The 23691-nt window shown below is 57.5% G+C and overlaps 1 protein-coding gene across 2 annotated transcripts in view; it reads right to left on the bottom strand.

Annotated features, from left to right (window-relative positions):
* Positions 1 to 17281: 17281 nt before the first annotated feature.
* RGS10 (regulator of G protein signaling 10) overlaps positions 17282 to 23691 on the bottom strand; it is a 33486-nt gene continuing 27076 nt past the window's right edge. For both annotated transcript variants that reach the window (XM_045854382.1, XM_045854383.1), the window contains exon 5: positions 17282 to 17742. In XM_045854382.1, the coding sequence (XP_045710338.1) occupies positions 17596 to 17742 (147 nt within the window). In that variant the 3' untranslated portion in view covers positions 17282 to 17595. The remainder of the gene's footprint in view (positions 17743 to 23691) is intronic.

The raw sequence follows: 23691 nt of genomic DNA on the forward strand, positions 1-23691 counted from the left end.
CCAGTCAGGGTGCGTACCTAGGTTGCAGGTTCAATCCCCAGTCTAGGCGTGTATGGGAGGCAACCGATCGATGTTTCTCTCTTACACCAATGTTTCTCTCCCCCCTCCCCCTCTCTAAAATCAGTAAACATATCCTTGGGTGAGGATTTTTTTTTTTTTAAATGGCATCAATACCCTGGCTGGTGTGGCTCAGTGGATTGGGCGCCACCGCCGACCAAAGAGACACTGGTTCGATTCCCAGTCAGGGCACATGCCTGGATTGTGCAGGCCAGGTCCCCAGTAGCGGGTGCACGAGAGGCAACCACACATTGACGTTTCTCTCCCTCTCTTTCTCCCTCCCTTCCCCTCTGCCTAAAAATAAATAAATAAAATCATTTTAAAAAATGGCACCAAGCCATCCACACAGGTGGACCCAGGTCAGCTTCCTGGCCCCGACGCTGTACTTCAGTGACGTAAGCCGCAGCCACCAGGGGAACTGGGTGAAGGGTACATGGGACCTCTCTGCTCTGTCTTTGCATATGGCTGTGCATCTATAATTATTTGACAATTGAAAGTTTTATTTCATATGTAAGAAAATAGAAACTAAAGTGAGGAGAAAGGATAGGCACCATGTGGGGTTGACATTTCAGGTTGAGGGCTGCCGTACGTAGCCACCTCAGAGGGCAGGCAGCCAGTGGAAACCAGGCACGACATGAACCTAGCATGCTGTGAACGCTCGGTGAGCGGCCACGAGTTTGCTCATAAACTTGAGGACCTCTCAGCCTTTCTAGAATTCTAAATGCTGACCAATCACTCATTCACCTGTTCATTCTCTGCTTGGGACGCAGAGAGAGCTGGGATCGAATCCTGGCTCTGCCACTTACTAGCTGTGTGACCTCAGGCAGATCACCCAACCTCTCTGAATCTGTTTCCTCATCCGTTCAGCTGCTCTAACAGCAGCAGCTGCCCTGAGGGGCCAATGCAACATTTGCTGAGAGGAGCTCTGGCTCAGGTGGAAGAAGTGTTTCTGCAGAAGGGGGTCTTCCCAGCTCCCTAAGGATCATAGGAGGGAAAGAGAGGCTGGAGGGGGTGGCCCCTGAGCCTGGGAGAGGCAGGGCCACCTCGGCCTGCTTCTCTTTGTCTGGCGGTCCAGTGTCTCCGGTCACTGAGGTGGTGGAAGAGCCCGCCCTCCAGCAGGCAGTGATGGCGGCTGAGCCAGGTGAGTCTCTGACCCTCTGTCCCTCTGTGCTGACACAGCTGAGGCAGGAAGCGGTGGCCCTATTTCGACTGCTGACATGGCCCCCGAGCCCCGAGGGAGACCCGCGGTGCCGCCGCAGACCCGGAAGGCACACCCAGGGGGAAGGGGTCGTGGTGAGGGGTGCGTGCAGCTGGACTGGAGGAGTCTGAGCATTGCTGAGCCTCTGCATGGCCTTCACCCCGTCCCTGGGGGCGCAGGGAGGCCGGGTTGGTCCTCCAAACTGCCCCAGGCCCCGGGGGACACTGTGGGTTCGGTCACCTGGGGCCCCCACCTGCCTCTGCGGGAGGGAGGAGCTGGGTCTGGAACACACCTCCCGTCGCCTCGCTCTCTTTCTCCTCTGCACTCGCTCGCCCGCTCCCCATGTCCGTGTGCGTCGTTCTGCCTCCGCTCCTTCTCTGTCGCCTGTTGTCTCTCGTCTCTGCCTTTCTGCCTGACCTCCCGGTCTCCCAAGGTCTCACACCTGCTCCCCCTCACCCCACATTCCTTTACCCCCTCTCACCCTCAGGCTTCCATCTCTGAAACAAAGTCCATGCCCCGTGGGCCAAGCCCCAGCTCCCTGAGGTTTTGGGGAGATGGGGTTTGAGGGCTCAGAGGGAGGCCCCCAGCAGCTGCACACTGAAGCCGTCGGCAGCGCCCCCGGAGGCCACGTGAGGTGGCTTTGACCACCCATTCCTTTGGTCCATTTAACTTGTTTCTAACATGTTCCCACGTTGAGTCACCAAGAACCAGTCTGTCCACTGCTGCCCCAGGGCCCCTCCCTTTCAAGGAACTTGGTCATCCAAGAGCTTCTGGCTTCAGGACAGGGAGGGCTGGGAGCAGCATGAGGCCAGCCGGCAGGGTCTGAGGGCAGCTCACTGCGCTTTCTGGGTTTTCCTGCCGCGCATCCAGCCCTGCCCGGTTTGGCACCGGCTGTGTTTGGCCCACACTGGGCAAGGATGTTGTGACGAGCGCTGAAACGCCCAGGGGCCATGGGAATGGGTGTTGTGTGTGCCAGGAACTCTCTCTTTGTCTGCAGAAATGAGTCTGGCACCTGGCTTCTGCTGGTCCTGGGAGCACAGGGTGGCCCCCAGCAGGACCAGCTGCCCCGCCTGGCACTGGCGGTGCAGCAGGTTCAGGTTCAGCGGGCAGGGTCGGGCCCTGTCCACTCCCTCCGCACTACCCAGCACCGTGCGTGCGTCTGGCGCCACCTGGCACCGTGGACCAAAGCCCCCGGGCACCTCTCAGCAAGCTCACCCCTTGAAATTCCCAGCTCTTCAGCTGCCCGGCCCCACTTTAACTGGGACTAGGTCGGCACAGAATGAACCAAACAAACCTCCCCGCCAACTTCCCCACTGCCCAGCTTTGGGTTCTGAAGCCATCTTTACGCCAGTCCCGCAAAAGGGAGCCCAAGCTGGCACGATAAGGGGCAGCTGAGGGAGACAAAGACAACGGAAGTGCGATGCTGTCACGCCAAGTCCCTGCCGATGCGGAGGGAGATCCTTCCGCGGAGGCTGATCCTTCCGCGGAGGCTGGTCATGGCCTTGACGTGGACGAGCATCTGGGCTGCGTCACTGGCCCGGCTGCAAAGGCACCCCTTTCCCAGTGGCCCGGGACTGGACGCAGATTCCAAAAACAACAAGAGGGTTTGAGGTTGGAGAGTGTAGTTCAGGGATTTTGTTCATGTTCTTGTAAATGATACACAAGCTTTCATCCACGTGAACGGGAGAAGCCTGGGTGATGCGCACACACTGTCGCAAGCCAGGCCCGAGGGTGGTGTCGGGCGCCGGCCGGGTCCCCGCCCACCCAGGCTGCGGGCGGTGTCTTCCCAGAAGGCCTTGCCTTCCTCTCGGCTGGTCTTGCAGTTGGGCGTTGGGGCCATTTCTAAAGAACTGGGGGTGGGGGGTGCATGACATCACACCCCTTTGCAACATAATTTGGGGAAATTCTGAAAGGCTGAAGAAGGAATGAAACTTTTTAAGTAACTTTTTATTCTGTACAGAATGGATTTGACCTTATTTCTCTGTCTGTCCTCCAAAATCTGCTGAACAGGTGTTTCTCTATCGCTTTTCACCCTCGATTTTCACGTTCCCACCGCACAGGTCTGAGCTCGCCACGTGCCCATTTGTTTTTCCTAGTGGCCCATCGGAGAAGGTGTTTCTAGATTTTTTGAATGGCTCCCCCCGCCCTGTCCCATGAATTAAACAGATGAGATAGATACAGATCGACAGATACAAAGACAAATAGCTATCACACCGTCTGTGAGAGCGACCCCCTGTGCCCGCACGTGTTCAGTGGGGTGCGGGCAAAGCTTACCAGCAGGCTCTCCGTGGAGGGGCGAAAGCGGTGACCGCAGCATTCGCCGATTCCTGGGGCGCGCACGCTCCCCCAACGGCTGATCCGCAAGCGATCACGGCCACGTGACTGGCTGTCCTGCTCCGAGCCCCACGTGCCGATCCGGCACGCCACGTGGGAGGTCACGAGGGCAGCGAGGCAAATGGCCTCTTGCGCCGGAAGTCCCCCACCCCCTCCTGTCCATTACAGCCCCCAGTGGTTTGGAAGCGCTTTCCTCGCAGCCGGCTTTACCCTTTCCTCTGGATCCCTGCTCTACCTTCTACCCTTCTGCCCCTCGGCCCCCTCGGCCCCCTCCGCCCCCTCCGCCTCCTCGGCCAGCACAGGCCCGAGGCCCCGCCGTGTGTACCCGTGTGTACCCATCCACCGACCGCAGCCGGCTGCAGCGGGCCGGGAGAACGTCCTGGTATTTGTTTATAACGGAACCACAAACCAAACTGAACACATTTGTTCTTTGTCTCTAGATATGTAAAAGGAAAATATGGACTTGATCAATTTGGCCATGGAGAGGGAGAGAGGGACAGAAAGGAAATGGCTGGTGGCTGAGGCCGCCCGAACAGACCCCCGCCCCCCCGCCCCCCCACGGCAGTTTGGCTGCAGGGCCCAGAAGGAAGGTCGTGGCCTGTGACAGTGGAGTCTTCAGGGTCCCGGGGTTGGGATGTCCTCAGGGAAGTGGGGGGCAAGTCTGAGCTGGGGCAGGTCAGCTCGGACCCAGGGGAGGATGCAAAAGGGAGGGGAAGGCTGCTGCAGGGGGGGGGGGTGTTGGGTAGGGTTGGGGTTCGGGAAAAGGGACCCCCACCACCATCTGAGAGTCTCTGGGTACCAGAAAGTTCATCAGCTCATCTCACACAGAGATGAAACTCTGTCCACTGGAGAGGGAGAGGGAGAGAAAGGAGCACTTCGATAGTTGGGGCGGTCCCACGCGCCGACCCGCGCTGCAACCCGGGAGTGACGCGGCCTTTCCGTCTCCCTCGGTGAGGGCGCCTCACTGCATGTGACTATTAAACATGCCTGTTTGTCGCGCGGCCCGGGCCACCCGGGGAAGCCCCTGCTGGGGACGGATCACTGCCGTGCGCGGGGGTATCCCACCTGCGGCCCAGGGCGGCTATGCGTGCAGCCCAACTCACAATCGGGAATTTACTTAAAACATTATGTGATTTTTTTCGTGACTATGTGTCACAGTGTATTTCATGCATGACCCAAGACAACTCTTCCTCTTCCTGTGTGGCCCAGAGACGCCAAAAGGCTGGACACCGCCGGAAGTCACAGAACAACCCCTGAACCAACAGCATCCCATGTGGGTGTGTTTACTTGGAAAAGAACAAACAGAAAACCTAGAAACCAACATCTTGGGAGCTCTTCCCAGACAGCTCGGCGCATCTGCGCCCTCGCTCTGGGAAACCATGGACGGGGCGAACAAGGAATGAGTGAGCGGTTCCCCTCCGATCCTGGGGCAGCCGCTGCCGGGGGGCTGGGCCGGGACACCCCACCAGCAGCGTGGTTTCTGCTGCTCTGAACCGAAGGACCCCGTCAGCCCCCGCCCCCTCTAGACCAGTGCGATCATGAAAGTCAGGGCTGCAGGGTGAGTAGCATCTTGGAATGCTTTTCCCACATTAAAGGAAAAAACCGTCACTGAACTGGTCCCACCTCTGAAGAAGCTGCGGTTTCTGCAGCCTGAACTTGAGCGGCATCAAAAAGTTCTGTCCTTCTGTTGCGTTTCTCAGCATCTTCCGGCGCGACGCCTGTTCTGTCCCAGCCGCCGTTTCCATGGAGAACGCCGGGTGCAGAGGTTTTTCTTGAACATGCACTTGATGGTCCCTGTTTCTCCTCCCTCTGCCACGCCACACCCTCATCTCTCTCTGTTGGAAGGAGCGACCCGCACACCGTCCCTCCCCGAGAGGGGCCGCCGAGCAGCCTGTTCGCTTTTCTTTTTCATGCTGCTCAGAAGCAGCACCTGCAGCTCTCCCTGGCAGGTCCTTTGAACTTGCTGCAAGCGAAACCACGCGCGGTTTCATTTTGAGTGGCAATGTGTGTTGCCTCCCCCCTGCGCTGCCCCATTTGCTTCCAAGAAACACCCTGTTCCCCCTGTCCTGACCCCCCCCCCCCAGCGACAGCAGCAAAATGGAAACAGGACCGCTGGCGTGGCTCTCTCTGTGAACACCGCGAAGAGAATGGAGCCCTGCCTCCCTTTCCCATCTGAGCCGGGAACGCCGTGAGCAGTCACCGCACCGAGGGCCACATGGGCACAGCCAGCCGGGACAGATGTAATTAGCAGCGCCGTGTCTTTGTCTGCGAAGAATAGATACCCAGACGCCACCACCTACGTGATGCCTCGCCAGGCCGAGTGTCCTGTCATTTCCACAAACAGTTCAACGGGTTTTTTAAATGCGTCTCCGAGAAGCAAAGAAAGGCTCAGAATAAAACCCCAGAATGACAGACAGCTCAGCCTTCAGTTCCAACGTGACTGGGGAGTTGCTCTGGGGACGGGGAAGCCGACCAACCTGAGGACTCTGCAAGCCAAGCTCAGGTGGGGAGAGAGTCCAGTGGGCACGGGGCGGGCAGAGGGAAAGGCAACCAGAAAAAGGACGCGTAAAGGCCCCCGTGCTCCCCACGCAGCTGTCACACGTGCCTCTGAGCCTCACTTTTCCCATCTGCCTAATGGGCACATTAGCCGTGCGTTCTCTCCACACCTGTAGTGAAGCTCGAAGGAGCTCATTCGGGAGAGCGAGTGCGTTGCTGTCTGCAGGGCGGGGGCGTTTTCTTAGGGGGGAGAAAGGGCGCCACTCCTAAGGCAAGTCAAAGACTAGAAGCCCCTCTCTCCACACCCTCCGACAATGAGCACCGCCTCCCACAGGGGCGACCCTTAGGCAGCCCAAGGGTTAATGAAGCAAACTTGATACAACGCAGACCCACACGGTCCAGCCTCAGGGGACTTGTGCCGTTGAAGACACACAGGCCAGTGTGTTTCCTCTTGTTTCCTCAAAACCCTGAAGGAGATCCAAATACCGAGTTCTGGGACTCGTTAAACTCCCCATTCCCCCCCAGCACGTCCCACCCCCCACTCCTGCAGTCCTCCCGGCTGCCCCTCCCTTCCCCTCTGTCTTCCCAGTTCTGTAGCTCAGGCTGAGCTCTCTGGCCTAGAAAGGACCCTTCCTCCTTGGGCAAGGGGTGGGGCGGGGGGGAACTCAGCTGGCAGGGATCAGCTCCCCAGTGACGAAGTTGGCTGGGACCAGGGGAAGGCTGCTGAATTAATATTAATTATTCCATTGAAATGGTTCTGTTTGATGATGTCCTCAAAGCTCTCCAGGGCCTGAACTTAAGAGCTGGTTCGAATGTTGCAACAAACATGCCTTGGGGGTATTTTTTTCTTCTCCCAAATCTCTCTTTTAAACTCACTTCCTGCTCTCTCTCTCTGGGTGAAAACGAAGGTGTGATCTCCCTCTTTCCTGAGAAGCAACTTCCAGAACAGAAACCCACAGCCTCCTGTTGCTTCAGGGGTCAGCCAGTCCGATCCGGTCCAATCGCAGGTGACGTCCGAACGCCCCCGTACCACACGACTGCCCAGCCTCTGCTTGAATGCCTCCAGGGACAGGGGACTCTCTTCCTGCCCGGGGATGTTTGACTTCTCTCCCTGAGCGAACTCCCCCTACGGGCACACACCCTTCCCACCCCGCGCAGCCGCTCCCAGTGGAGGCTGTGGGAGGGAGAAGGAGACGACCTAGCCCTGCCCGCGCAGCGCCTGGTGTACAGCAGGGGCCCCAGGTGTCTGAGCAGACGCACGTCTTTAAGGAAAACGAGTTCGCCTTGACCAGCCGGAATTCCGACGGCTCCTCAGGTTCACAGCTGCAGTTCTCTCCCAGGGGGGAGTTTGGAAGGTGCTACAACCAAGAGCCTGAAGGGAGGAGCCAGGACCATGGGCATAGCCGGCCAGCCACTTACTTCCCAGGGACCTTGAACCTGTCATCCCCACTTGTCTATTTGCAAAATGGGGCCAACATTCCCCATTCCCCTGTGGGCCTCACAGGCTGGTTTTAGTTTCAGTGGAGATCATGTATATGTGAGCTGGACAGAATACTATAAACATGCAGTTATTCTTATTATTCTTATTAAGGAATAAAGAAAGAAACTATAGCCCTGGCTGGTGTGGCTCAGTGGATTGAGTGCCGGCCTGCAAACCAAAGGGTTGCCAGTTCGATTCCCAGTCAAGGCATGTGCCTGGGTTGCGGGCCAGGTCCCCAGCTGGAGGCATGCAAGAGACAACTGATCAATGTATCTCTCGCTGCACATTGATGTTTCTCTTCCTCTCTTTCTCCCTCCCTTTTCCTCTTTCTAAAGATAAATAAAAATATTTTTAAAGAAAGAAACCATAGAAAGGCCCTCAACACTTTAATTTACAATTTTAACAATTCACCAAGAAAATACTGACACTTGCCGAGACAAAGAGCCCCTAGTTGCCCCTGCCTACTGTGATGTGGGGGAAACGGGCTCGTCTGGTGCGGAACGGGGAGGAGAGAACGTGAGACAGCCTCCGTCAGTAGCCCCGGAAAACGGCACCCCCGCTGCCGAAATCCACCCTGACGCCGAGTCATGCCCGAAAGAGAGAGCCATCACACAGGCCCCTCGCCCCCACCGCAGCAGGGACTCAAGGGCAGGGCTGGGCCTCTCCATCCCTGGGCCTCTGGGTCGGCCCAGCCCGGGCTCAAGGACTGCCAGCGGGGAGGGGCTCAGCCAGCACCTGTTGGAGAGAGCCGGTGAGCGAAGAGCATGCTCAAGGACACCGGCATCACCCTATTGGCTGGATCCAGGCCCAGGCTTGTTCTCGGAGACTTCTGTCTTCTTTCATCGTCTCCTCTGGGAGTGAATTCTGTGGCAGAGATGAACCAAAAGGACTTGTCCTCCCACCAAGGTCTTTGGATTATTGAGCCAGGCCATTAGGTGGGCTCCCTCTTTAAACAAATACCTGAAACCCGGATCCGTCTCTCGGGTGTTTCTGAAGTGCAGCAACATTCGGAAGCAGGGCTCCAGGAAGGAGGTGAAGTTCTTCTCTCTTCACTCGGCTGAGCCAAGCCTGTCCTTGTTCGCTTTGCCTTCCAACAGCCTGCGACTGTGACCGTGACCGCTGACGCTGCCAGGTGGTGCACACCCACCATAGCTCGCAAACCGCCCGCCGCGGCACCCAGGTGTCAGAGCAAACTAGCAGGAGAGTCACAGGCTGTGTTCGGTTTTCAAGGGATGCACAGCGATGACCGGCCCCGTGGGTCAGCTTCACGCGTTAACCGCGCCGACCTCGGACCACGCTGCGTGCCTCTTGATGGAGTCACACCTTTGCAAAGCTCATTTTCGGTAGTGGCTGGGATCAAAATAATAATAATAATAATAATCATGCAAAAGCAATTGTGGGACAGGATAAAAAGGTGGTGGCATCAACCTGATTCCAAGGTTTGCGAAGCTATGTGGTGCTCACAGGTGCGCCTGTTCCATTGGTAGTTAATTTTGCTTATTTTGGAATGAAACAGCAAAACTCTTACCATCTTAAATTATGTATTTTTTTTTCAATCAGCTACTAAGTTGTCAGATGCGAATACCCACCCCACCCCCAGCACCCGCAGGGCCCCCAGTCCCAGGGCCGTGGTCACAGGTTCCCCTCAGGCGCCATTCTTGAGAAGATGCCCCTTACCACTGGTGCCCCTGGCCGTGGGCAGAGCCCTGTGGCTGGCCCTGGTGGTGGTGATGACATGTGTGCAAACGTGGACAGCCACTGAGCTGTCCACTGAAGCTGCGTGCCCGTTACTGAACAGTAGTTACACCTCAGTTTTATTTACTCTCCTCGCCCCCCACATAACAGTGCATCCCGGGGAGCTGGGCAGGCAAGAGGGGGACTTCCGCCTATTATCCCGGGAGAACAAGCTTCAGAAATAATAACTACTTTTCAGAACAAACACCAGCGACAAAAGATGAGGATCTGGAGATACACTTTTAAAATCCGATCATGGGAAAGGGAGGAATTTAATACCCCAGCCGTTTTGAACTTTAAGCCGCTGTGTACACAGCCAGTCACGTCTTGATCTCCGTGGTAATATATCTGTAGTACCAGGCAGTTGCTTGTACAAAGTCTGGTCGTTATTTAAAAAGGCAGTAAACTCCCATCAGAACATTGTGTCCAAGCATTTTTTTAAAATCTGCAGTGATTTTAGAAATGAATGAAACAGCTTCCCACTGCCCGCGCGGTGGGATATCTGGGGTCTCTGGGGCCCGCGGAGGCCCAGGTGGCGGGACAGGTGGGAGGAGCCCAGCACCCCTGACAAGAAGCGAAAGAAAGCCTGCGTGCAAGCAGGGGTGCCTCCTGCTCCTCCCTGTGCTGCCGCGGGACTGCCGGGGGTGCCGGGAGGGGTAAGAACACGGGTCCCTGCCCTTGCTGCCCGCCCACAGCGCAGCGCCACTGCCCCCTGGAAGCCAGGGCGGTGGCCCTGGTCAGCGGGCAGGGGACTAACATTCCAGGGCTTCTCCATCCCACGACCTGGGCTCTCAGAAGCTGGTTAGCACACAGACCCCTTATATATCCGGGCCTGGGGACGGGGCACCTCTCTGGGGAGACCTCTGCGGGTGGGGGTGCCCAGGGCCTTGGAGGTTCCTCCCGAGCTGCAGGCCTCTCCCGCCCTCCATGGCTCACCAGCGCCCCCATGAGCCCAAGCAGGGAACTTCGGGAAGACTGCTGTTCCTCTCCAAGGGGTGGGGTTCTGCGGAGCCCTGGGCGTCCTGGACGGCACAGGGCAGTTCCTCCCCAGAAAGCCATCATTCCTGCTTGCCAGGGAAAGTCGCTGACAACACAAGCGACTCCCCAAAGGACATTTACCACATTCCCTGACCCTTCCTTTGGATGCAAAGTGCCTCTAGGAGAGACAGCCCTTCTCCCAGGTCTTCCCTTGGCCAACCCCTCTGCCGGCAACCTTCTCTCGGACATCCTTCCCTTGAACTTGGCCACCTGGCTGGACTAGGAACCTGGCTCTGGGCTGCCAACGGAGCCATCTCCTGGCTGTGTTACCCAATCCCAGGGCCCACCGGGTCTCTCCCCCACCCCACCCCACCACTCTCGCCCCCCCTCCCCCACTGCCCTGTGCCACTCTTTGCCACACCCTCCTGCTTGCAGACCCATTTCCGGTTCAGTCACTGGAACCACAGGCAGACCCACCGCCTCACTCTGGGGTTCCTCCTCCCACCATTCAGAGGCCGTGGCGACGAGCCCAGCGGAGGAGTCGGGACTTAGCCCGAATCTGCGAGCCTTCCCTGTAGAACCTTGGATAGACCACACGGCCTGTCCGGGTCCCTAATATCCACTGATTCCCTATGGACAGGGCCCTGTGCTGTGCAGTTATCTCACTGAATCGTATGGGGGAACCCATGTTGTCCCCACCTAACAGGCGAGGAAGGTGAGGCTTGGGAAGATCTGTGACTGACCCAAGACAACACGGCTAAAAAGTGGAGGAGCTGGGCGAGGGTTTAGGCAATCGAACTTCATGAACCAAAATTCTCATGGTGACCAACAGTCAAGAAAAATAATAAGAAAAGTAACGGAAAGAAATTCTCTCACTGCCTAGACTCTGGGGAAAGCTGCAAATTTAGTAAAAAGTGGACCCACATACACCCACCTAGGACAGTTCGGGGACTGACCCCCTCTGGCGGGGGCAAACACCGCCCTCCTGGCGGACCAGGGTCTCACCTCCGTAATCACCAGGAGCTGCGCATGCAGATACTTACAAGGCCGCCTGCTTTTCTTCCCCCTCTTCTTGCAGGGGTAAGAGCAGCCACACATGCGGACCAAAAGCCACATACTTGCACCGTCAGCCTCCCTCTGGAGACTGAGAAGCAGCGAAGTGAATTCTTTCCCTGGGAACATCTCTATCAAGCAGACATCTGTTACTCTTAGGCGATCCGTATGCCATAACAGTTTAAAAAACAGAGTTTAAATGCCTAAATAAGAAGAAAACAGTTTGCCCATGTTGCAAAACAGCATGTAAACTGTGCTGAAATTAGCACAAGGGAAACATTTATCTTCCCTAGATAATCTTGAAACTGGCCTTTTTTTTTTTTTTTTTGATGGTGTATAATTATGTTTATTGGCACGGAAAGATGGTCATGGTATATCGCTAAAGGGGGAAAAAATGGTTGCACATACAAAGCCAGGCTTTTTAAGAGAAGAGCATCCGGCTCCACCCTGCTGGCCGGGCGAAGCCCCTTCAGCCTGTCCTGCAGGAGAAAAGGAAGAACTGGTCAAGACCAGGGGCATGGCGGCCCTCGCCCCAAAAGATGAGAGAGAGCCCCATTGTTTTTTAGCTGGAATGACTCAAGATTCGCCTGAGCCGAAACCGGGCCCAGCCTGGCGGAGTGAAAGGGGGTGGGCTGTGGGGCCTAAAAGACTGTGGGCTGGGTCCCTGTCCTGGCCCACCCACCATGAGCCCTAGTACAGGTTCAATGTCCAGCCGCTGCCGATACCTTGGGAGCCACGCCCACTGCTAAGTCCGATAAAGTCACAGTGTGCTCAGCGCAAGGTGGTCGCTTAGGAAGTGGCGGGCCGCTCCGGCCCTCCCAAGTCTGCCTTTGTGTGACAGTCACAGGGCTAGCCATTAGCAAGGCACGACACTAAGGTGCCAGGCTGTGAGGGAGAGCAACCGAAACCTGAGATGCTGGCATTCATTCACTCACTCACTCACTCACTCACTCAACGTTGCGGGCGCCCTGCCGCCTGGCTGCTCGGGGCCAGGCACACAACGGACCCCATTCAGTTCTGTCCTTGGGGGGAGAGGTCACGAACTGGTAACAGATAAAAACAGTCATGGAGTCAGGGCTCCGAAGAGGCTGGGAAGGGGTGCATTGGGGGGGGGGGGCTGTGTAAAACAGAGTCCTCAGGCAAGACCCGAGAAGCGGACACAGCCCCAGAGGGGCAGAAGACGGGGCTGGTGAGGCAGGCGAGCCTGTCTTGACCTTAGCATAAGGAGACCATAGTCATGACCTGAGTTTTTATTCTGAGAACAAGCACAGGCATGGGCGGGGGGGGCTGACTTGAGCGAGCAGCACGGCCAGGTCTGTGCTATTCAAAGATGGGCTCTGGAGGAAGGTGGGGAGGGGCTGCGGAGAGAGGAGCACTGACCACGGAGGAGGCTGTTACGGCCATCGAGACAAGCGAGGAGGGAAGCAGCTTGGTCAGGGCCCGGGGCTGGGGAAGCGGGAAGGCCTAGCTAGGTCGGTTCAGGCTGCGTTTGGGAGAAGAATCTAGAGGATCCCCGACGGATCAGACACAGTCGTGCAGGAGGGGAGAGACTCTCCGGCCACCTCCAGGTGCCCCTCCGCGGTGGCTCTGTGGGAAACGGGAAAAGCATCCCCCTTCCCGGTGGGTGCAGCACCATCAGCGCTCTCTGAGCACCCGGAGAGGGCACGACCTACAGCACTCTCACTCAGAGGAGGAGGAGAGCGACCCCGGGCCTCTGCCTGAGCGGCTGTGCACGGGCTGGGAATCCAAGGGAAGTCCAACTGCTCTGCCCAGCCGAGGTTTGGGGGCCTTTCCACAGGGACGCTCCCCTGGCCCTCGGGCCGGGCAGGCGCCTTCTTCCCTCCCTGCCCTGCAGGCAGCCTTTTTCAGAGCTCACGGCATTGTGTGCCACGGACCTGGAGGAGAAACACACATTCTAAACCCCCGGAAGCTAGTAGTTCCACAAAACCGTTTGGCGCTTCAAGAAACGCAGGTTCTAGAACATCCGCAGCCCCAGGGAAAATAAACAGAGACGGAGCGCGGGTCGTGAGGTCTGCAAGGCTCGTAAACAAAGCGTGCTCCCAGAGCCAGAGCCGGAACCTGGGCGGCGGGTCCCGATCCATCAGCGCCCGACTCTCCAGCGCGTGAAGGGACATCTGTCCCCGTTAACAAAGCCAGCACGGGGAACTAGCTAACTCCATTCTCCATTCTCCGGAGCTCACCGGGGCTGGAGTAAAAAGCTATCTCCACGAGAACGGAGCCACTCATTCTTGTGTTTTGTTTTTGTTCTTAAAGCGATCACTTCAGGCCCGCGAACCGAAGGGCTGCCGGTTCGATTCCCAGTCAGGGCACATGCCTGGGTTGCAGGCCAGGTCTCCAGTGGGGGCCATGCGAGAGGCAACCACACACTGACGTTTCTGTCCCTCTAGTTCTCCCTTCCTTTCCCTCTCTCTGAAAATAAATAAATAAAAATCTTAAAATAAGAGAGAGAGAAAGAGAGAGAGATCACTTCACCACCAGCGTATGAAGTTTCACATCCTGATACGTAAGGGAAAGACAAAACGTCCGAGCTCGTGAACGGAAGAGATGCTCAGAACCAGCCGGCCCTGTGCCACTGGTCCCTCACCCAGGGGCCAGTCACCTTGTAGCAGAGTTTCGTCAACGACTCAATCTCATCTCCTGACCACCTGCTCCCTGCAGGCAGGCTCTCTGCCTCCCTCTTCCACCCCCTATGGTCCTCTCTCTAGTATTTGGCCTGGGCTGTGTAGTAGGTGCTCATTAAACATCTGTTTGGTGAGTCAATGAGCATCGTTGCCTGAAGACTACTTCCACCCCAGCCCCGTGCTTCCCTGGGGCCCTGCCCAGACCGGAGCTGGACAGAAAAGGGAGCCGGGGTCAGGGGTGGAAAGGGTTTGGCTCCACCTCAGGTGCTACCTCTCACCAGCGCATGCCTGTGTGAGCCACGGCATTGGTTTTGCTCTTCCGGTCTCTCAAATGGGAGAAATAGCTGTTCTGTCACTTTTGGAGGGGTTGTGTACGAGGCGATGGGAAAGAAGCACTTGCAAAGGTGTTCTGCATGTGTGAGGTGACCCCACACGCCTGCTGCAATGGGGAGGCTTCGAGGGTGCAGGGCCTCAGGGCGGGGACCCAGGCCTCGGGGGCAGCCCGGACCACAACTCACTCTTAGAGAGCCAGGCAGGTCAGTAGAGTCGATTGGCAGGTATCATTAATGACTGCAACGTCGCAGAGGAACACATCACCCAGCCATGCTCTCTGTATACGGGAACAGGAGGTCAGGGCACAAACTACAGAGCTAGCAGATAATGTGAGTACGCCAGTTCCCTGTTATAAGGCAACAGGGCATGTTGGGGCCTGCGGCTAACTGGAGAGTACACTCACCCTCTGCCTTGGGCAGGCGTTTGCACTGAAAGATTTAAAGCGCACGCCCCATCGAACACATCTGGGACCTCACCTGCAGGTGGAGGGATTGAGGCCCTGCAGACTGTTGTACTGAGAATGACCTTTTTCCTGATGCTTTGACAACTGGGGGGCCTTGTTGACACTAGGGGCACTGCGTCCTCCAGGGCCAGCCAGTTCCTAGCGACAGCACACAGCCCAGCTCGAACACACCTCCCATGCACAATCTGACCTCCGGGGCTCCTACCGCAGCCGCCTTGCTCCCCAGGCTTTCACACTGCACACTACCTGCCCTCGTCATGCAGAGCCAGGTGGCCAGGGCCAGGTCCCAGACAGCTAGGGACAGCCCCTGTGCCCCCTGAGCTTGTGGAAATTATTCAAGCCAGCCAATCTGAAGCCTGCCTGCCCTGCTTGCCTTCCCGTGGAAACACAGCACAGCCTCTGGCCTGCATTTCCCCCTCACTCCCTCTGCCTCCTCGTGGGCCTGGGGCGTCCCCATGCAGCCTGAGGAAGGGCCCACCCCTTCCTCTTAGGAACTGCAACACACCCTCCTTTCAAGGCAGTTGTCCCCCCGCCCCCCCCCATCTGCTGGCTTCACTAAATCTGAATACTAATAAAACCTGTATTTTCAAATATCTCTAAACTCCCCTGGAGCAAAGATTCCACAGCTGCTTTAACACCATTGAATCTGGGCACCTAACACCGTCCCGAGCACCTCGCGGACGCAATTTAAATACTAGCCAATGGATGGACGGATGGACAGATGGACCGGGGTGAACATGGAAAGTTGGCTACGTGGATGCCCTGTGCCTCGGGCCCCCATTGGCAGCGGCCTCTGGAAGCTGAACTGTGCACCTGCCTCAGTTCTGATTGGCGGCCGGGCAGGAGGGAGCGGGGGGAAGTGGCCGAGCTCACGCTGGTGGCAGTCGGCTGTGGTTAAACACGTGTGGCTCGGCCTCCTGCTGGCACCCAGCCTTTCGGGCAGCGCCTGGGTGAGAGCCTTGGCTTTTGGTAGACCACCTTCCGGCTAACTCCGGCTGCTTCCTTCACCCGAGGGCTGATAACAAGACCGCCACCTCAAAGGCTCACTTTGAGGTTAAAGGGTGAAAGCCAGAGAAAGGGCCCCAGCCCACCTGCTGGCACAGGCTCTCCGAAGGCGGCACCAGGCAGGCCGCTCCGCTCCGTGCGCCCCAAAATGCCCCCGGGTCTGCCCTGGCCCAGTGGGGTGGTCTGCCTCCCTCCCTGCACATTTCTGACCGGTAAACTCAAAGTTGAGCTAGACAACCCTCACGCGTTAAAATGCACCCATCTACTCTGCTTGAAGGACTGACTTTCTCAAATGAAGGGTGTCATTCTCAGCATCGCCGTCTTGTCCCAGGCAGGGAGAAGGCCTCAGACATCCTGGGGAAGAAGCAGAAGCCCCCTGTTGAGGGGTCCTGCATCTGCAGTTTCCGATAGACGTTCAGTTGGGTGACCCAGTCAGTCGTCAGCAGTGAATGTCTCCCCAAGGCCCTCCCTCCCCCAGTCTGGAGAACCTAAGGGACTGCCCGAGGGGTCACTCTAGGGGAGGGTCATCAGTGGGGTGACCACACGGACTGGTTCCCCCAGGACAGACCCAGCTTATGCCACTGTCCCAGGATGCCACTGTAATTATGAAACTCACCCCACTCCTCTCTCAAGAGGGGCCTGGCCTGACCGGTAAATTATACAGTCACCCTCGACATCAGGCGATTCATAAATAAATGGAAAAGTTGCAAGACTCACAAGTAACAGAGTCTGGTTGCCTTGCTCTCACACAGGAGTTTAAGGTTTGGCGAACTCACTGGAGGTCTGGCCGAGGCAGCCAGCAGGAAGACTTAGCAGAAGGGAACTCACTGCGCCTGACCTTGGACTCTGGTGGACTCGGCTCACCAGAAGGGGGCTGGGGGGCGCCCGGGGCCGGCTGGGTCAGTCTGGGCCAAGCAGAACTTCACTCACAGCCTTTCATCCCAAGAACAGACTTCAAAAGACAGTATTTCTTTCTCCTTGTTGGAGTCTCGGGCTGGGAGTCCAGCAAAGGCTGGGGCAGAGAAGAAAGGATGAGACGTGTCCCCGGGTGCACTATGGGAGACAGGGACGGCGCATGCGTGTTGTCGCCGGCACAGGCTGGGTGCCGCAGCCCCATTCCACACCCCTGTGCCATGGGGGCCCTGAGCAGCTAACTCCCCACTGGTCTTCCTTTCGTCCTGGCTGAGGTCTCCCTTCTGTCCGGGGGAACTATTTGTCTGTATTGCGTGAAACGTCGCCGACTGTGGGCAAAACCCAGACAAACCCACACACGAGAAATAAGGACCCTGTGACGCTCACACTCAGCCCCTCAAAGCAGAGGCTGTAGGGGTGGCTGTTCTCTTCCCGGCACTGAACCTGCCCGTGAGCAGTGGCCGGAGGTGGCCAGACCCACCCCGGCGTGAGCCGATGAGCCACGTGAATCTGGGGACAGGCAGGACCCCTCCCACAGAGGCAGAGCACAGACTCAAAAGGGCAGAGGTGGCTGGAAGTTTCAAAGTTTCACCTGGTGGCCTCACAGGAAGTTTAATCAAGCTATACAATGCTCAGTGTCCAGTGTGTAAGGACTCGTTCCACCTTGTACGTGTGTGTGTCTGTGAACTTAAACTTCAAAGCTATTTGTTGTTGGGGTTTTTTTTTATGTAAGATAAGCCATCATGCAACACGGACTGGTCAAGCAGTTAATGACATACACATATCCCGTCGGTGGGCTTTGCACATTTCGGTCCTTGCAGGTAACAAAGCAGCTGGAAAACCTGCACAATCCTGAGAGTGAGTTCCTTTGCGTCCCGGAAGCTGCCAGCCCTGACAGCTCTCTGGGGGCTCATGTGTTATAAATTCTGGAAGCCCTTTTCGCCGCAGTCTGGGCATCGGGAGGGTCTTCTTCCTCTTCCTCGGCGCGCTTGTGCTTTAAAAACAGGTCCGACTTCAAGAAGCGGCTGTAGCTGTCGTACTTCATGAGGTTGAAGATCTGAGGGGAAGAGGGAAGAGGAGGCTGAAGCGTGAGGCTGGCCAGGCCATGAATCACTCTATCAAATATTTACTCAATACCTCTCGCGCACGCCAAAGAATGCACACACAAGCAAGACACTCGGAGACAGCTACAGTCAGTCACGGGCTGGACCAGGCAGATTTCCTGGCTGTTTCCGGTCATCACGAAATAATCTGAGTGGAATAGGACAGCCTGGGGAGTCGCACGAACAGATCTCTCTTTATTTTCCACGGGAAGTATGGATTCACACAGCGCTGATTCATAGCCTTGTATCGAGAGGTCCTTGGCGCATCTCCACGGTGTTTGGAGAGATGACCCAGGGCTGGGTTTCTCCAGGACCCTGAGATAGCTGGGCTGAAACGGTTCCCATAGAGACGGCGGTGGTGGACCGGCCACTGGCATATCAGAGGATGCCAGCATTGCAAGACCCCCAGAAGCCCGGCATCTAAGAGCACAAGCAAACCTATTATCATGCCGAGAGACACAGTGGGATTTATTGGATGCAGGGCAAGGGAGTAAAACCAGTCGAAGCGAGGAGCGGCTTTGGGAACAGGCTCTGATTAAAGGAGCAGCATTGGGCTGCGGGATGCACTCACCTGCACACCCACAGAGCCCAGGAGCCGGTGTCCGGGTTGGAAGTGACCCCAAGGTGTGCCCGGCAGGGGCCAGATGGCCCCTGATGGAGCCCGGGCCTAAATCCTGGGGATCAGAGGACTGCCACCATGTGCCACACCACAGGTCCTAACAGAGCCATCCTCTCTCTTAGCCACGTCCCTGTTCCCAGCATCCCCTCTCCCCAATCCCACCCTCCTCCCTTGCCCTTCAAAAGGGGGAGGGAGAAGAGGAGCTGAAAGGAAAGCATTTTCCGCTGTTGAGAGGTACAGCCTCTTTGGAGAAATCTCCTCATCTCTTTCTCTCTCTCGGGCCTTGTGACTGACCTTTCAGGACGGTCTGCCAACCAAAAGCCCACACTTTGCACCCTGGTGCCTTCCCTTACTGCGCGGCCGTGGAAGGTGGAAAGTTCCAGAGGCGTCTAGAAGGGCGCACCCTGCCAGGCGGAGTTACCGAGCGGGTGGGAAAACCCTGGCATCTTTGAAGTCTGCCCTTCGCCTACACGCACACGAACTAGGGTGTGCATGAAAGGCCTGGTGGGGTCTGAGGACGCAAGGGCATCCATCTGTCTAGGGTGAGAGGGGGTGGGTGTAGGGGGGGAGAGGAGGAAGAGCTGGAACCTTCAGCTCTTAGGTCTTCTTTTTCCCAAGGCGGCTCCAGCCACAGGAGATCTGCCTCGGTCACTTCGCTATCAGCAAAGTCAACAATCCAGGGAAAGAGTTAGGGCTTTGGGTTTTCTTTCCACTCTGAAACTACGACCTGCCCTTCCCGGAGTCTTTCCCGCCACTCCATCCAAGACCTCCAACTGCGCAGAAAGACCACACCCCCCTAAGCTTCCCCCACCCCGCCCCACCCCCTGCAGTTACCTATTTTGTAGCAATATTGTAATCCCAGACGGAACTGCAGAGGTTTAGGGAAATTATTCATTAAAAAAGAAAAACAATTTCCAGAAAATACAAAAATCATAGCCAGGGTATGAGGGATGCCACTATCACCACGTGACCTCCCACGAACATGCCAAGCAAATGTCACCCCTCAACACCTGCCAGGTTCAGTCCCTTGGGCCACAAGAGGCCCCCGAGGGCACTGGGAGACGCCCACCTAGTTCCGAGTCTGAACCAGATGCTCAGAGGGTGACTGAGAAGCCAGCTCCCTGGTGCCCTTCCTGGCGCCAGCCCCGCGCCCCCTCCCACCCCAGAGCCGCATGGCAGATGGGACCCACCACTGCCAGCAGGATGCGGTTCGACCCAGGCGTCTCTCTGAAGTCTCTGCGCGTGGGAGTGGAACATCCTGTTTGCCTATAGTGGCTCTGAGGCTCACACTTCAAAGAGGAGACGAAAAAAGGCAGGGGCTGGAGGCACCCAGGGCCGGAGGAGGCGGGGGAGGGAGGGAGAGAGAGAAGGAGGCGGCTTCAGCAGAGCGGCTGGCTGGCTCGGGAGCTGCTCAGGGGCTGGCAGGGCTCTCCCAGCCTCCAGCAGGTCCCGAGAGGCCGCAGGCTCTCTCCTGGTGCCAGCGAGCCGGAGGAGAGGGCGCTGGGAGTGGTTTAACGAGAGCATCAGGGCCACACCCTGCCCGGGCCGGCGTGAAATGCCCTCGGAGACCTTCAGCCTGGGGCTTCCAGTCTTCGGGATGCCTTGCACACCTCCCGGGGCCACTCCCGGCACTGCAGAGTCACTGGGGGCGCATCTACGGCCACGGTGACCCCACAGATGTCAAAAAGAGAAGAGATGTCATTCCCAGTGGCCTCAGTTGTCTGGGCCCGTGAGCTGCCCTGTATCTCTGCACAGGGTCTTCAGTGTCACTGGCCAAGGGTCTTCGGGGCACTGGCCTAGGAGCACTTGGCCCATCAAGGGTGGTGCTTAGCCAAGGTGGCGGCACGGGTGTGCAACCCGCAGCCCACGGGCCGCATGCAGCCCAGGATGGCTATGGATGCTGCCCAACACAAAATCGTAAATTTACTTAAAACATCGTGAGATTTTTGGTGGGATTACCTGCCGCAGTGTATTTGATACGTGGCCTAAGACAACGCTTGTTCTCCCAGTGTGACCCAGAGGCGCCAAAAGGTTGGGACACCCCCGTTAGAGGATACAGAATGCTCCCCAAAAGTCTCCCTAAGGACACGGCTGAAGACAGTGCACCCAGCGGTGGACCACAGCCTTCTGGGTCACAGGGCCGGTGGCCGTCCCCGTGATAAATGTCCACCCGGTGAGTGGACAGAAACCACGCAACAAGCAGCAACCAGCAGAGGGCTGGTGCAATAAACCGGGGCGTCACCCGAGTACCGGGGGCGCCTCCTGACCGAGCACCAGGCGGCACCGAGTCCTCCCCCAAACCCCGAGAGAACCCCGGTCACACGGAGGAGGAAACAGGGCCCTAGGGGCTCCGCGCTTTGCCCCACGGGCTGGTGTACCGCTCGGCTCCGGCGCCATAACGAGTGCCACAGGCTGCCGGGCTTGAACCACAGACGCTCGTTTCCTCAGAGTTCCGGAGGCTGGAAGTCCAAGGCCAAGGTGTCGGCAGGGGGGTTCCTTCTGTGCCCTCTCTCCTTAGCTTGCAGACGGCTCTTTCTCCCCACTGGCGTCTTCCCACGGTCCTCCCTCTGCGTGTGTCTGTGCCCTAATATCCTCTTCTTAGAAGGACGCCAGTCGCACTGACCCGGGCCTACCCCCAGTGACCTCATGTAACCTTAAACACCTCTTCGGAGACTCTCCGAACACAGTCACGTCCTGATGCACCTGGCCTCAGAGATCACATGACTCGGGGTGGGGCACGCTTTGGCCGCAACGGTGAGCAAGAGGGACCAGTGGGAGGCGAGCATGGGCAGTCACGCTCCGGAGGCCACACTCCCAACCCCTATGCTGCACTGTCACCCACGTGGCAGACCGACCGGCGGCCTATAAAAATGGAGCCTGCAAAAAGCGTTTAGCACGGAAAAGTGTGCGCGAATGGTAAGTGACTAAGCACTAACATTTGTAAATGCACTAAAAATAAAGACAATTTGATTCCAGATAGGCTCTTCAGGAGTTCCGTGAGCACTTCGTAAAGTATGTGATTGTCTAACCCCTGTGCTGCACCCCTGAAACTAACGCAAAATAACACGGAATGTAAACCGTGGCTGAAAAATAAAATTTTAACAGGGAGTGTGTTCGCGTGTATGCATGGCAAATAAATACCTCCAAGGGTCTCGGTGGAGTGGACTGAACAGTGCCCCCCATTTCATTTCCATCGGGAACCTCAGAATGCGACCCCCCTTGGACACGGGGTTGGCGGAGGATGTCAAGATGACGTCACGGCGGACTTGGGGTGGTATCCTGATGGGAGGAGGGCACGCAGAGGCTCACGGAGGGAAGGGGGCCTCCTGCCGGCGGAGGCAGAGAACCGGGGGTGGCGCAGCTCCAGGCCACACCGAGGACTGCCAGCAACCCCCAGAAGCTAGGGACAGGTGAGCAAGGATGCCTCCCCGGAGCCTTCGGAAGGAGCACAGCTCCCCCCACCCCTGCCCCACCACCTTCACTCCGGACCTCTGGCCTCCCAAACTGCGAGGGGATGAAGTTCTGTTGTTTGCAGCAACTCCGTCTGTGGCAAGTTGGTATGACAGCCCGTGGAAACTAAACCAAACTATCGATCTCACCTCACTCTTCGGGGAGCCCAGAAAATGAGATAGCCCTCAGGGTTCCAGAAGGTTCTACAAAACTAGGACTCTTTGATGGGGAGACCTGGCCTCACGGGGGCTGGACGGTGCCTGCCACCCAACCCACACGCCCCACGCGTGTGCAGGACAGAGAAGGACGCGGAGCCGCGTCCAGGGTGGGGGTGGGGCTCCCGCGGGCCGAGGCGTCTGAGTGGGCCGTTCGGGGCACTCGCTCCTTCCCAGAGGCAGGCCGCCGCTCAGGCGGAAAACTCAAGCTGGCAGCTAAATTGCATTCTGTACCTTTTTTTTTTTTTTTTTGGCCAAGACAGCTGTGGCTCCGCAGGTTCCGGTTCTGGCAGCCCCACATCTGTGCGCTGCGTGCCCAGACTGTAAACTGTTCGGCATCGTTGCCTCGGGATCCGATCCCGCAGGCAGCTGGAGGTGGGAGCCCTCGGGAAGAGCCGCGGGAGCCTGCCCGCCCAGGTGCAGCCGCGAGGACCCGAGGACCGCGGCGCTGGCCATCCCCCATCCCACAACCCAGGCACCCGCCCTCTCGAGACCCCAGAGGGCGCCGGGCCCGACTGGGATGTGCCTCCCCGTGGGTGCTCCACCGTGAGAGTGCTCCGAACCTGCTGCTCTAGACAAGGGCCCCCTCCCCAACAGGCCTCGTCCACGGAGAGAATGAGGAGCCTCTCCGTGGACATGTCCACACTGTCTCGGTTAAGCACACGTCAAGCCTAATAAATCTCCCAACACTTCTCTGGAGACGAGGACACTGAAAGACCTAAACTAAACACACGTCCTTTCTTCTCTTCAAAACCCTCCACCACGTTATTTCAACTGGGTACACGGAGGGGAAAAAAAATAAATCTTTTCATGCCAGTTTTATTAAGGGGATGTCATATATTCGCTGCAAGAACTGGGTTGAGTTTTTATATAAAAATTGCTGAAAGAAGGTGGCAAGACCTCCGGCCTCTGGATTCTCTCTCCCGATGCCTAGACTACAGACATGCTTTCATACTCGGACAGACAGACAGACAGAAAGTGCAAGGGAAGCAGGCCCCTCACGCTGCAGCCCTCCAGCCGTGCAGTGACGGCAGAGCCGGCTGGGCGGCGAAGAGGCTGCTGGGTCAGGGCACCCACAGGGTGTCCTCGCCTGGAAGACCACCTCCCCCTCTTCTGAAGTGGGGACGGGGTGCGCCCGGGAGGAGGCCTGAGGGCAGCTGGGCAGGGAGCGGGGAGAAGACAAAGCAGCTCAGGTCTGCCCTCGTCCCAGAGTGCCAGAGTGGACCCCCGGAAGCTCGGTCACCCTGGACAGGCTCCTGGACAGGCTCCCCAGCGGTGGCAGGCAGACGTGCTGGGGTGGGACCCGAAGTCCAGAGAGAGACTGGACATGGATGGACACAGAGACCCCGGCTGAGGCGAACCCCCGCACGGCCCACGGGTCCCATGCTGTCACACCAGGGTGGTGGCACTTTGTCCGCTTTTCCCCGGAGTCTGTAATACTCAAATCCAAAGCCCACAGGACGCTCTTTCTGAGCAGGGCAGAGGTATTTCACGTTTGTCTTTTGCCATGGGAGGGAGAGCTCAATGCCCTTCTGGTGCCCACCCCCTCTCTTCCTCGCCTAAACGCCATTTCAAAGCCACAAAAAAATCTCCAGGCATTTCAAACCCGTCCTTCCCGC

This window comes from Phyllostomus hastatus, unplaced genomic scaffold (assembly GCF_019186645.2).
Source record: "Phyllostomus hastatus isolate PE091 unplaced genomic scaffold, TTU_PhHast_1.1 phas_scaffold_1066, whole genome shotgun sequence".
NCBI classification, from domain to species: Eukaryota; Metazoa; Chordata; class Mammalia; order Chiroptera; family Phyllostomidae; genus Phyllostomus; species Phyllostomus hastatus.